General features: G+C 43.9%; 1 protein-coding gene across 3 annotated transcripts in view; it reads right to left on the bottom strand.

Annotated features, from left to right (window-relative positions):
• LOC115075063 (dual oxidase 2-like) overlaps positions 1-14631 on the bottom strand; it is a 57641-nt gene extending 43010 nt beyond the window's left edge. For 2 of the 3 annotated variants that reach the window (XM_029575212.1, XM_029575214.1), the window contains exons 1-6: positions 14516-14631; positions 7956-8064; positions 6072-6155; positions 5088-5252; positions 4304-4491; positions 966-1167 (exon numbers count right to left, since the gene is read on the bottom strand). In XM_029575212.1, the coding sequence (XP_029431072.1) occupies positions 966-1167; positions 4304-4491; positions 5088-5252; positions 6072-6155; positions 7956-8025 (709 nt within the window). In that variant the 5' untranslated portion in view covers positions 8026-8064; positions 14516-14631. Of the gene's footprint in view, positions 1-965; positions 1168-4303; positions 4492-5087; positions 5253-6071; positions 6156-7955; positions 8065-14439 lie in introns of all 3 variants that reach the window. The other variant, XM_029575213.1, reaches the window with a different exon arrangement.
• Positions 14632-14756: the final 125 nt, after the last annotated feature.

Below are 14756 nucleotides of genomic sequence, written 5' to 3'. Positions count from 1 at the left end.
TACCACATAATAACCAACCAAACTTGTGACAAATAAACAAAAGCATATCCTGTAGGCTAAATTTACTATCCAATAAATCCTATAAGAAAGAAACAAGGTATCCATAAACAAACATTATCAGAAACCTGGTTACAAAGTTAAATTAAATAACCAAATTCTAGAATGTTTTCAAAAAGACAGGTAATGTCTGTGTAACTTTAGATGAAGTGAAGTAGGAGAATTTTAGAAAGCCTGTTTGCCTCTTGAGAGGAACATAAAGGCCTTGCTGGCAGACACCAGTTAAACCCAAAAAGCTGTAAAAATTAAGGAAAGAGACCTGTGGGCGCCAATGTAATTTATACAAGAGGGCGTAATGTGGTCAAGCAACTTTAAGCTCAATAAATCGCAAGCAGCTGGGTTCTGAACATACTGCAACTGACGTAGTTGCTTTTTATGAGCACCCATGTACAAAGAATTACAATAATGCAGGCACCCAGGGACTGGTGCATGATTGACAGTAGCTAGATGCTTCTATAATAGGAGCAAAGATTGCAAACAGCATGCAACTGTATAAAACAGTTTGTAACCGCCTTGTTAGTACACGCCTCTAAACTCAACTCAGAGTCAAAACTGAGCCCAAGAATTTTAATCTCTGATTCAATTGGTAGTTGTACTCTTAAAAATATAAGGGACTCAAATTTCATCTATCCAGAGTACTATGGATTTAACAAGAACCTGTTATGGCCTATTTGCATCCTGTCCTCACATCTTTTCTTTTTAATTTCAGCGTGATACTTTATCAGTAAATCTTCAAACTGAAGCTATTCCCGCAATGAAGAAAACAGCAGACTTGGATATTTTAAAAATACGGATTTTCAGAGGCATGGGAAGATTCTCTGAAGATTCTCTGATGAAGCATTTGAGACCTAAGAGTGTTTCTTGAATTAAGTGTGGCATGGGTAATTGGAAACCCCGGTCTTACTTACTATAAATCCCCTTGGATCCTAGCTGCTGAGTAGAAACGTCTTTTGCTTTCCACATAGGAAGACGGCCATCTGATTCCTTAGGAAAGAGCGGGTCAGATCCAGAAGACAACATCCCTCCGGAGAAACTCCTCAGGGCATCGCTCCAGGAATGCGAGGAGCCGTATATGGAGCTTCCATCGATCCAGGCTGTCACTGAGTTCACCTGTGGACAGGGACAGAGTTCACTTTATTAGAATACTTTGAGGTAGATATTCAAAAGCCATTTGGACAGATAACTTAAAGTTATCCGTCTAAAAGAAAAGTTTTGGTATATTCATCAGGCTCTTATTCGGCTAGATTTTAGCCGGATAAATCATTATCCAGCTAAAATCTAGCTGGTTAAAAAAGAGGTGTTCCAGGGGCGTAACTGGGAAAAGCTACTTATCCGGCTAACTTAGGGGTTCATTCATAAAATCGCGATGAGGCCCTAATGCATGCGATGACTACCACATCGGGACGGTAAAATTAAAATGAGGGAAAGGGAGGAGTTTGGGCGTGGTTAAGGGTAATGAGGTGGTGGTACCGCTGTGGGCAATAATGTTTTGGACATTATCACCGGCAGCAGCGCCAGATTTAACACCACCTTTTCTAATGGCACCATGGGTGCAATAGTGTGCAGCGCAGCCGCACCCACGGCAGGCAAAACCACACCGCCGCAATGCAGCTGGCTGCACATTTTCATCCTCCCGCCCCTTTTTTCACCGCAGCTCATCATTCCGCTATATTTATGGTGGAAATGATGAATCTAGGCCTTAGCCAGATAAGTTGCGAAATTCAAATTTATCCAGATAGGGTATCCGGCTAACTTTAGACCTGCTGTAGATGACCGTCTAACTTTAAACTGCTGCACCACTGAATATCCCGGCTAAGTTAGCCCAAGTCTTATCCAGCTGCTTATTACGAAGGCTCAAGCATAAACATGGGAGCAGTCCATAGCTGTCCTGTTGGTTGGCCGCACATGCAAGTAAATTTTAAATGGGCTACGCATGTAAATTTTGGTGTTTATGCGCATGGCCGGGCCTCGTGCGTGCCACACGCATTTTACAATGGGCCCGGCCACACGCGTAAATCTCGGTATGCACCGAAGCGTCAGGCCTCTTCAAAGGGGCGGGGTCTGGGCGGGGCGGAGGGAAGACCAGGGCAGTGCCATTCGACACTGTCCCGGGGAAGCACCCGCTGGCAGCTGGCCGGTGCGCAGAGATTATTTCTGCTCCAGAGGCGCAGTAAGTACTAAAATAAAAAGTTTGGGGATAGTTAGGTTAGGTTTAGGGGGCGGGGAGGCGAGGGTAAGAGGGAGGAAGGTTAGGTAGGGGGGTAAGGAAGTTCCTTCCCAGTCCGCTCCTTAATTGGAGTGGACTGGGAGGGAACTGGGGGAGGCCCAATTGCATTGCCATGCCTATTTTGCAAAAATCTCCCCCCTGCACGTGCTGCCCACACATGCACGTGCGGATTTTAAAATCCATTGTGCATGTGCGTGTGGCCATCTGATTTTATAACATGTGCGTGCCGGTACGTGCATGTTAGAAAATCAGTACGTTCATGTGTGCGCGCCAGGAACCATGTGCACATGGATGCACGCATGCACTGCTTTTAAAATCGACCCCTAAGAGGATAACTTTAAAACGAGCGCCCATATATTCATGTACATGCGCACAAGTGTGCACACGTTATAAAATAGGCTTGTGTGTGTTTGTGTGCTCCTAATCGTAAGCATGGATGCAAACACCTGGGAACAGTCACCATTTACCCGCACACGTGAGTAAATTTTAAAACATGAATGTGTTAAGGAATTGACCAGTTTAACTTTGATATAGTTGAGATTGGCCAATAAGAACCTCCTTGATGTTCCCATTATCAAACTGCCAAGACTCGACATAACAAGAAACAGGGCATTCTCCGTTGCTGGGCCACATCTATGGAACAGCCTATCAGAATCCCTTCGTGCTGCTCCTACCAATACTTCTTTTAAGAAAGCTTTAAAAACTCATTTTTTTTCACTGGCTTTCATAGAATGAATCCTTGCAACATAGATAAGCCTATTGGTTTGTGTTTCTGTTGTGCTCTTCCCCTAATTTGTATTGCCCCTATGACATTGTGAGGACAAAGGTAGCGCCGGCGCCATTTTGAATACTGGCAATACGGCCGGAGTGCAGGAGGTCGCTCCCGGACCCCCGCTGGACTTTTGGCAAGTCTTGTGGGGGTCAGGAGGCCCCCCCAAGCTGGCCAAAAGTCCCTGGGGGTCCAGCGGGGGTCCAGAAGCGATCCCCTCACTCGGGCCATATTGCCAATATTCAAAATGGCGCCAGCGCTACCTTTGCCCTATCACATGGTAAGGGCAAAGGGCCATCGGCGCCATTTTTTTTAGTGCAGCTGATAGCGTGGGAACGGGAGATCGGTCCCCATGGCCCCCCTGGACCACCAGGTATGTGTCAAAAGTTTGGGGGGGGGGTCGGGAGAGCGGGGGAGGCTAAGGGGGTAATTTTAAAGGGTCGGGCGGGGTTTTTTTTATCGGGCCATCGGCGCCATTTATATTAGTGGCAGCCAAAATGGCGCCGATGGCCCGAGAGCGGGAGATCGCGCCGGGACCCCCCCCCCCCCCCCCCACTGGACCACCAGGTAATTTAAAACATTTTGGGGAGGTTCGGGAGGGTGGGGGATTTGTTTTAAAGGGTCGGGGTGGGTTTAGGGGTTGTTTTGGTATGCCGATTTTCCCGCCCTCCCCCCCTCCCCCGATTTACGATTTTTCACGATAAATCAGGGGAATTTCTATTGTATAGCGACTCTAACGATTTTTGAAGATTTAAAAAATATCTGACGATTTTTTTAAATCGTCAAAAAACGATTCACATCCCTATTGAATATACAAATTGCCTGAAGGCTTAAGTTTCAGTTATTTCTGCAAGGAAGTGCAGCACATCTGCTAAAATAAGAGAAAGACTACACATCTTGAAGTCTCAGACTCCTTCTCAAGACTTACTAGTCACAGTTCTCATAAAAATATTTTAAAATAATCTTGTGGTGTGTGATTACAGAAAGTACTGATCTGCTACTGTTAGGTGAATTGTACAGAGGCCTGTCAATCCCGTCAGGTCTGAGAACTGGACTAGGAACATGGGGATCAGAGCCTGGAAAAACACCAGGTCCCAGGTCCCGTACAATGCCACGAAAATATGACTTTCCTCCATGTCCCATTTATAATAGGAAGAAACAGGCTTAGGAAGCACCAAGGAGGGGCAATTTAAATATCATAAAGTGTGATAAGGAAATAAAGAAGAAATGGGTTGAAGGTTAGTCTTTACCTGCTGTCTGGGATTGTTGGGACTCTGTCCTGTTCCTGGGGCCCATTGATTTCTTTGGAATAGAAGAACCACATTCTTGGTATCTTTGGGGTCAAACATAGGGTCTCCTGTAGGAACTGGAATGTTCAGGAACTCTGCCGGGCAGCCTGATCTATCAGGCCCCATGATCTCTGAGAACACGTGGAAACCTATAACAATCCAACAAAAAGCCTGAGGTGACATTTCCTACCTTCCCACATCTGGACCTGTGCTCCTATGAGATTCAACCCCACTGACCAGTTTGGTTTCTAACCTAATAACATTCTCACAAAAGTATTTTTAGCTCACTTTAAAAGAAAAAAAAATGGTGTAATAAATAGGTCAGAGTTGTTCAGTAGTTACAGTGATGGATGAGATCTGAACTGCTGAGAAGGTGTCAGCCCTTCAGTGCTGGTGAATATTTGGGAGCTGCTCCCTAACGGGTCAGACAGCAGTGCATGGAAAACCAGAGAGTATCAGGGCAAAGAGAAAGATGAAAAAAATTGAATGGAAAAAAAATTCTATTCTCTCTTAATTTCCTTCTTTCTGGATTGTTGCTTTCTTCATTATGCAAACATCTTAGATGTGTTCTGTTTTGGTGAAAATGCATTTGGCTGTTGACTGAATCCCTAACTCTGTAAAAGCTGCAGCCTTGAAGAATGACTGTGTTTCTTTTGCATGGCTGAGCCAAGAAAACTCTTCGCCTTCAGCTCATGCCTACGCTACTAAGACTAAACACAGCAGAAATCACGGTTGCCAGTCTTACCAAAGAAAACCCCCAGCACGGTTCTGTTCTTGGTGGACGGAAGGCCAGATTTCCCCTGCATGGCCACGTTGCTGATGCTGCGTGAATTGGGTACCTGCGGCTCCTGCAGCGCTTGGTACACACCGTCGGCATAGTGAGCTGGGAGAAGGCGCAGATGCCTGGAGCCTGGTGATACAGAATCAGGGAGTCACGGACTGGGCCAAGGGGCGGGGAGGGGGAATTCGATAAATTCTAATGGGAGAGAGGCACAGCTAGAGTGCTTGGGAATTCCACTTTTATTTCAATGGAATTTAATATGGTATTGGATAGCAACAGGCGAAAGCTGCCATGAGATTGGTTAACGAGACTGCGTCCTCTATGTCAGGTCTGTGCTTTACAGGGCAGATGAAAGTACTGGTTTTGACACCCTAAATCTGCCTTTAAATTCAAATACTGTTAAAGATAGCGACACAAATGACCTCCATTATAATAAAATTAAGACACTGTAGTTTGTGCTTTATGGTTAATGCACCATTTCTCAGAAGTTGCAATTACTCAACTTTCAGCCTTCCCAATGCACCCGATACCTTGCACTGGCAGAGAAAAGTCCTGCCTGCCACAACCAGTGCTACATCGGACATGTCCCAAGGGTTGCGTTACTGATGATGGTGAGATGCCAAAATATTGAGCTACAGTAAAATGTGTATGTTATTTCTTTAATCGGGATGTGCTTGGGCTCTGTAAGCCTTAATCCTGTCTTCTTCATGGGGAAATGGACACTATTACACTTCCAGTTTTAATCCAAATAAAGTGAAACTTCTGCAGGCAGGAGGACGCTTTATAACAATAACTTTCTTTTTGATTAAAATGTATTAACTTTAAAAAATAAGGCTCTTTGCTCGTGAGGATGTCAGCATTTTTAATAGCATTGGGTTGACTGCATTTTGCCAAATCACCAAACCTTTTCTAACATACTGCATGCTCTGCAAGGATTCCTGTACCTACCCACGGATCCTCGGCTGTGGTGTGCTAGATTATTATACCAGCCATCGTAGCGCTGAACCTCCCAGGAGATAGCGCCCTGTACACCTACCAAGAAAAAAAAGCCACAGAATGAAGACATTTACCTATAGCATACAACAGACACACAGCACTTCAGGGAGTTAGAGAGAGACCATATCACATCACCTCAATACTATATCAAGGCGTTACAGAGACACCGTCTCATCTCACTACATTATAAACATATAACTTCAAGGAATTACAGCACTTTGGGGCGGATTTTAAAAAGCATTTACTCGAGCAAAACTGGTTTTTGCTCGAGTAAATACACTTTACTCAAGTAAGTGGGCTTTTCAAAATTGCTACAATATATGCCATTGAATTGTCCATAGGATTTACTCAAGTAAGTGCACTTTACTCGAGTAAATAGCTTTTGAAAATTGCTACGATAGTACGTCACATTTACATGCGTAACTCCTTTGAAAATGACCCCCTTTATGCAGAAGGATTATATCCCTTTAATAAGTTGTATACAGGAGTATCAAGGAGTTAGACACCGACAATACCGTTCACCACATGCCTTGGACGTATGTGTGTGTGTGTGAGAGAGAGAGCGAGAGCGAGAATAAACTTCATATATTATATCAGTGAATACAGCCTAATTACCAATGGCAATATCCATATGTAAACCGATTAGCATGTGTGGAGCCCTGTGAGATTTTGGGGTGTCTGACTCGTCAGGGTTTCCCCCTGAGGAAGCCGCATTCGGTGAAACAAGGGCTTTGTCGGGGCAATTGACATCATACCCAGGAGGAATACCATTTTTGTTTGCAATCCTTAAGCTGGTTTTTGAATAAATGCAAATTCTTCACATTTACCACTGTATCAGCTGTTTGTTCGGTATACTTTTGGAGCAATGCCTTTTGTGAGTTGGTATTTACAACAAATTGTTATGTCCTTTTGATATATAAACATTTGTAATGTTTACATGTATGTTTTGAGCTCAGCCATATTATAATTCAGTGTAACGCCATATGATTTTGGTATGTGAATGATCATCATATGCTATAACAGTGATTTAGTATCTGTATAAAAGCTGGATATAGGCAGGGAGACATTTATCTCAGATTGTTAAATCTATGCATTGTCACAGGGACATATGCTTGGTGGTTTGATGTGCTAGATTTAATATTATCAAGATGTTCTTTTATTTTACTTGTTTCAAATATTATTAATAAAGATTTGCTTTTAATTGTTACCATGTCATCCACATAAGTGCTCTTTTTCCATTTCTTCAGTGTTCTTTAGTATATATATATATATATATATATATATATATATATATATATATATATATATATATTATATGCAAAAGAAAGCTTCATATTTAAAAGTATGGAGGGGCAATGTTCAGTGCTGTATGTTTTGGTTCAAAGTCGCAGACTTTTCACCGGTTCTTAAAAGAAAAATATGAGCATACTTTCCTCTTGAACTATTAATACTTTTAGGTGCTTCTAGGGTTGGCAATTTTCAAAAAAATACAATTTGAAAAATCAATTTTTACCCATTAAAATGACTTTTGAGAATTGTCCCCCCCTGTGTCCAGTTATGTATTTTTACAAGATTCTTCTGGAAGAGATGGTGGTGGGGGTCATTATAATTGCTGACTTTAAATATCAAAATCTCAGAAGCAGAGGTGGCCTAACAGTCTGAAAGTTAATGGGGGTGGGGGAGGGGTGGAGGTACCTATTTAATACCCTTTCACCAGTCATGACAAGCAGAATAGCATTGCATGCTACACACTTCGGATTCTGGGGCAGAGGGCCGCTTGGAAGCTTAGTCGGGAATTTCTAATGTACAGCACGTCTCCTTGCATAGTGCACTTACAGATGGAGCTCCAGGTCCCTGCCAAGACTATCCCAAGGACTAGCAGCATGCACCACTTATTCCAGGCCATTGCTGAGGCTCGCTTCCTGGGAGATCATCCAGTGAGTCACTAAAGAGACATAAGCCGAAGAGGATGTCAAGCCAACAAAAGTCCTTTTAAAGCTTTAAGGATTAACATATGTGACAGCTATGCATTACTGGCATTGGTAACATAAATTACCACATTGGCCTAAGAACGGAGAGGAACCTTGGCCAACAGGTGGTTTATGATAATGCTGAGGCAGTTGAAGGCCAGTAATTACAGTGGTCACTCAGCTCTGCACAATGAAGAGCTCTTTCTCATGCTCAAGCACTTGGGTTATTAAATGTCCTGCTTTTTAACCTTAGAAATGCGATCATCCATCTCAGAATTTACTGATCTGAGCAGTGACTGCCCACTGCTGTTCTTGGCATTTTGCAATAAAATCTCCAGCTCCTTGGAAGTTTCCTCTGAGCTTACTTGTACACCCTATTAAGGTGCCTGCATTGAACATAGAGGGTAGAGTTCAGCACTCATATTGGTCCTGCAGAAAAAGCTGGATTTTTTCATGTTGCACTACTTTTAATTGAACCATTATCGGAAGATATTGCTGCACATGAGCTTCGTAGACTAATAGGCCCCCTTCTTCGTATAACAGCCGCTACATTCAGTAAAGGAACAGCGACACTTTAAGGTGAATTTTAAAAGTCTGGCGCACGTATAAATTAGGGGATGCGCCGACCAAATATTAAAAGCCGCCCAGATGTGCATGTACCTCCCGCTACGTGCACATCTCAGTGGATTTAAAAAGGGGGTGTGGTGCGGGTATTTCAGGGCGTGGCCAAGAGATGTGCATGTAAACACTTACAGGCCCTGTCACATCCCCAGATCCACTGCGGCGTAACTTTACTTCTGTTACGGAGGAGGTGTAACTTAAAAAATAAAATTAAAAAGCCATTTCTACTGGGTTTAAAAGGCCTGTAGAAAATGGGGGGCGTGTAGGCTATCCAACCGGGGGGGGGGGGGGGGGGGGTTGGAGGACCTAGCTCTTAACTGGGTGAACTGGTGGATGAACTGGATGAACTGGCAATGGCGTGGACATGAGCCCATTATAAATACCTTGACTTCTGTGGTGGAATTGGGATTTACAGGCCTAGGTACGCAGCCACTTAAAATTAGGCGCAAATGTGCGCGTGGCCAGGCTGTTTTATAATATGCATGCATATGTCCACACAAGTTATAAAATGGCCGCATATCTGGGTGCACACAATGCACATGCACCAAAGTGCGCCTGCATGCCGATTTGAAACTTACCATCCCTGTGAGCTCTTTAGCTAACTGCAATGAGAAGTTCATAGAACTCTCTCTTTATATCCTATTGCATTAGCCTTTGTGTTCTCCATTTTCAGTTTCCTGGTTTGAAGAAAAGAGAACCCCCGGAGATGAACAGTAAATGGCTTCTTTTACCTCTGTGTCTTCACAGAGCACAATTTCTAACTCTTTCCTTTGACAACTCTGAATTTTTCAGCAGCCCAGTCTTGCTAATAATAACATAGTAAATGATGGAATTGGCTTCTCCAGTTTGCACAGTTGTCTTCCTCTCTGGTCTTCTACCACTTGGTTAGATAAGCATATAAAATTTGCAGAATGCCAGCTCCCTCTTGCCATACCCAACCTCTCAATCTTGTTCCTACCACTGCTCTCTATATTTGTCCTAGTCATGCTTATTAATGTTAGGGCCACTCTATGCAAGTTACTCCAGCCTTCTTGAAAGCCTGATGCTACTATACTGCTGCTGTTGGGTTGTGGCCATGGCTGTTGCATGCGGTTCACCCTAACTTTCATGGAAGTATAATGCAGCAAAATGCAGCCATATTGCTGTCGGTAGGGTTGTAACTGCTGCTCCATGCCAGTTACCCTAGCCTTCTTGGAAGCCTAATGCTGTTAATGTTGCAACCAAGGCCAGTCTATGCCAATTACTCCAGCCATCTTGGAAGTTAAGTGCAGCTGTACTGCTGGTGTTAGAGTTGTTAGGGTTGTAACCAGCAGATTTCCCCAGTCTTCTCGGAAACTCTCTACTCATTTGGCTTTCATTTTCCCCTCTTTGGCTCTTTCAAGTTTTATAAGATCAAGCAAGCTCTCGGCCCTTCCTTAATTTCTTCTACTATTACCCTCTACCTGCCCTTGCTACTACATTTTGTGTCTGTCCCAGGCATGTTTAAATTCTGTCATGGTTTTGGTTGTTACTACCTCTGCGGGAGACTACTCCAGGCATCCAGCACCTTTTGAGTAAAGTAGTATTTTCTCATGGTTCCTTCGAACCTTCCTCCCTGCAATATCATAATATGACTTCTTGTCTTTGAATTTCCTATTCTATGGAAAGTTTCACCTTCCCTTATTTTGCTGAAACCTGTCAAATATCTAATGCTTCCATCATGTTGCACCTATCCTTTCTTTCTTCCAATGCGACTGTCTTAAGCCTTTCATTGTAGGGTTTGTGTTGTGGACTTTGTATCATTTTAGTAGCTCTTTTCTGAATCACTTACATCCTTTCTATGTTCTTGCAAAAGTATTGGCCTTCAGAATTGAACACAAAGTGGTCTCACTAATGACCTATGCATAGGGTCTTTCATTTTCAATTTAAACCGATTTTCACCCATAAATTCCTGGATTTCTCCAAATGTAATCATCCGTTTAAACAGATTTTGCACCCTAATTTTGGATTGATTAAAGAGCAGCTCCAGAGCTGCAGATGCAGAGTCTCATGGCCTTCAGCAACTGCTGGAAGCCAGTGTGGACCAAAACACCCGCAGCATTTCAAGTTCTGCCCCCCCCCCCCCCCCCCCCCCCAGTAAAAGCTCTCGCTCTCCAGTGTTCTGCAGGCTGCCGAAGGAGAGAGAGAGAGGAGAAGTCTGGAGCCACCACTAGTAAGGAGGAATGTTATTGTAATGGAGGGAGGAGAGAAGAAGGAGATTCTCAGGAGTGAGGAGAGAGAAAGGGACATGCTAGGGGTTGGGAAAGGGAAAAACTGCTTAATATTGTTTTATTGTACTGGCTTCTGTCCACTAAAATAAACCCAGGAAAATAATGAGTCACATTTTTCCACTGATTTTCTCCTGTTTTTGTTCTTGTCTCAGGAAGCTGGCGCTCACTGCCCATTCCTTCCACCCCTGGCCTTGCCAACACCTTCTTGCCCTCCCCCCATTTTTAGAACAAGAATGTTTCCTCTCCTATAATTCCAGCATGGTGAGTGAAAGGTTTCTCCTGCGTTACGTTTTCCTTTTCACTGGAAAGCAAAAAGTGCCACCAGTGTTTAGTTTAATTGTATGCTAATAACGTTCAGTCTTGCAGTGTCCCCTGGTGGTGGACTTTTCATTTACTGCATTTTAAAAAGGATGTACCTTTTTAGAGTGAACTCTGTACATTACAGCAGGGCTTCCCAAGACTGACCTAGTGATCTCCTCCCCACTGTCAGTCTGGTTTGCAGGACACCCGTCATGAATATGCATGAGATAAATTTGCATGAATTATGGTATATGCAAATGTATCCCATGCATTTCCAAATGTATCCGTGAGGTCCTGAAAATCAGGCTGGTATGGGTTTAAGAAGCCCCACAAAATTCCTGAGCCTTGGAAATGGCCAAGAGATACAGGGTAATTTTCAAAGGAAAATGTAAATGTAACTTACCATTATAATAATTTTCAAAAGCCCATTAACCCATGTTAAGTGCACTTTGAAAATTGCTACAATATATGCCATTGAATTGTCAATGGATTAAGCCCATTAACCCATGTTAAGTGCACTTTGAAAATTGCTACAATATATGCCATTGAATTGTCAATGGATTTTACCCATATTAAATGCACTTAATGAAGGTAAATGGGCTTTTGAAAATTGCTATGATATGTTACATTTACACTTTCTTTTGAAAATGACCCTGCTAGTGTTATTCTACATGTGGTATTTTTTCTCAGGCTACGGGAAACATATATCTGCATCAGCTTGTTCTCTACTCTTCCTAATTCCATGGAGTAGGGGTCTTAGAAAAGCTTCCTTCTAAGTTATTGCTTTCTGTTCATTGTGGTGTAATTCCTTTCCTCCAAGGTTTCTGTTTACAAAACTTCTAGGAATTTAGCAGAGCTGAGCAGCAAACATTCCAGGTCTCCTAATGCTGTGATGCAATGCTAACCCCAGGATTTCCTAGGCTCCCTATAAACCAGAAGTACACATGTTCTAACCATGACAACACATGCTCTTTATTAATAATAGCAAATTCTGTGTTACCCCTAAGGGTCTAATTTACTAAACTAATTTTCCCCATGCATACAAAAAGGGAGAAAAGCTCTTAGTAAATCAGGTCCTACATGTTGTTCATACTTGGGCTAATTCATTCTCTTTTTGTGCCCTACATGTTGGAAAGCATTGGAAAATATGTAAATCCTAACAGAGTCTCAAGACATCTGATTGTAAATGACTTCAGAAACTTATTGCAGCTACCTAAACAGAAAAGAGGAGTGCCACCGTTATCCCATTACATCTAAGAACATAAGAACATGCCATACTGGGTCAGAGCAAGGGTCCATCAAGCCTAGCATCCTGTTTCCAACAGTGGCCAATCCAGGCTACAAGTACCTGGCAATTACCCAAACATTAAGTAGATCCCAGGCTACTGATGCCAGTAATAGCAGTGGCTAGTGCCTAAATCAGCTTGATTAATAGCAGTCAACGGATTTCTCCTCCAGGAATTTATCCAAACCTTTTTTCATAATTTGAGTTGCTCTATAGATGCAAACCCAAGATTGGCTCAGCTTGTCCCTGTTGACAAGAGTCATCTCCTAACCCTGTAGAAACAGGGCGCTTATAAAAACAAATTCAGGTCTGGTCAAAACCTGATTGTAAGAAAGCATTATCCAACAGCTAACATGTGAACGCTCAAGTTAGCGCTGCAATTGCTTTCCCTCTTTTCCCTTTACTCAATAACATAATAAAGATTCAACAGAGGTAATCCGCATTTATCTCTCAATGTAAATGAACTCATATTTCATCATGTATTGCATCGCAGGTGTAACACGTTATCATCATAGCTGAACTGCACACTTTATTCGAACTTGTAAAAAAACAAAACAAAACAAAACAGAAGAGGAGAATGAGCGCAGATCTGCATTTAATCGTCTATAGGAAACTCATGGCATTTAGGTCCAAGGTGAGTCCCCGAGTTCTGAATATTAGAATCCAAGATGCCCCCTATGGTTATAGGAATGTGAGAGAATCCCCTCCACTGTGTGTTTCTTTCCATCTTTTCCTCATCATTAAACCTTGGATTTGCAGCCAATGCATGTTTCTTAACATAAAAATGAGTGGCTAAAAGCATTCTTTAGGGATATGTATTTATTTCATCTACTGGCTCTTGCGCGTTACCTAGGCTCTTTTAACACAGCCCTGAGCAGAGCATGTATGAAGGGAAAGCGAGTAGAAAAACGGTGAATAAACTGTACCCACACTTGGAGTCCTTTACTCGGACGGTGGTAAAACCGTGCCCCCTGGCTCCCGGCTGGGAGAGGAGCATGCACTACCCTACCCTTCCTGAGTGGGTAATGAGGGGTTCACTGTTACAATCTTTCATGGACACTAATACTGCCCCCTTTCCTGTCTGTTACTGTCAAATTGAATTTGTATCTTTTTTTTTTTTTGCCTGGCTTTGAACAAGTTTATCGGCACCCTGTGGAGATCCCCAAATTCTGCTCTGAGGAAACGTCATTGTCCCGGAGAGCGCTGTGAATGTGAACTCAACGATGATACCCAAAATGCAAATAAAGAGGCGCCCCCAGGTGAACTCCTCCTGCGGAGCAGGTCTGAGGTTTCCGATCCCTGCGCTGTCATTATAACGCGCCCGGAAGCGCTGCGCGGGGCTTTGAACCGCTCCGGGGCTTTTTACACCGCCTTCCCGTTCCACAAAAGTGGGCGCCCAAAGCGGATGTACTTAAAATGACAGTACAGACGCGGTCTTCACTTACTGAGTCCTCCCCCAACCCTGCCCACCCCGCAGCATCCTTCTCTCGTATCCCAATAGAACTTATTGCAAGAAAAGAACTTGTCCTTTTCTTTCGGAGCAGGTAGCAGTGCCAGTTAGGACTCGCAAATAGCTGAAACTATCAGTAAGTTGCTCCTTTAATGGGTTCTACACTATAAACGCGACTCCCGTCCTCCGAAGGGTCAGATGGCCCCCTAGTGGCCTCCGGCTAAACTGCAAACCGATGAATGAACCGAGGAGCAAGGACAGCCGGACGGACGGACGAACTCGTTCGCGGTTTCAGACTATAAACCGAGGAAGATAACGCTGCCTTGAATATCAAGGCCCCCCCCCCCCCCCCCCCGGCTGTGCCTGTTTGCAGTCTGACACGCGCGCCCTACTTCTCCCCCTTTTAAAGGGGGCGATGAATGGTGAATGCGTCCTACAGGCTCACCTGAAGCTCTGGCTCGCGCAGCGCCGGAACGCCCCGGGGAACGTTCCAAGCCCTGCGAAGCAAAGCGCAGACTGACCTGGACAGCTTCGCTTCCTAACGCCGGTCCCGCAGGTATGAGTCAGGTCCCTGAACTCAGCGCAGAGAAGCCCTGCACAGGTATAAGAAGCTGGGCAGGGCCAGGCCTGATTTGCATACCTATCTCTGCAATCTCGTCCATTTTTTTTTTGGGGGGGGGGGGGGGGGGGGGGGAGGCTGCGCCTTATCAGTGTCAGATAGGAATGAAGCAGGTGACGCCTGGGGCTTGGTCAGCTTCCCCG

This window comes from Rhinatrema bivittatum, chromosome 13 (assembly GCF_901001135.1).
Source record: "Rhinatrema bivittatum chromosome 13, aRhiBiv1.1, whole genome shotgun sequence".
In the NCBI taxonomy this organism is placed as follows: Eukaryota; Metazoa; Chordata; class Amphibia; order Gymnophiona; family Rhinatrematidae; genus Rhinatrema; species Rhinatrema bivittatum.
This window is presented reverse-complemented; position numbering and strand designations above follow the sequence as displayed.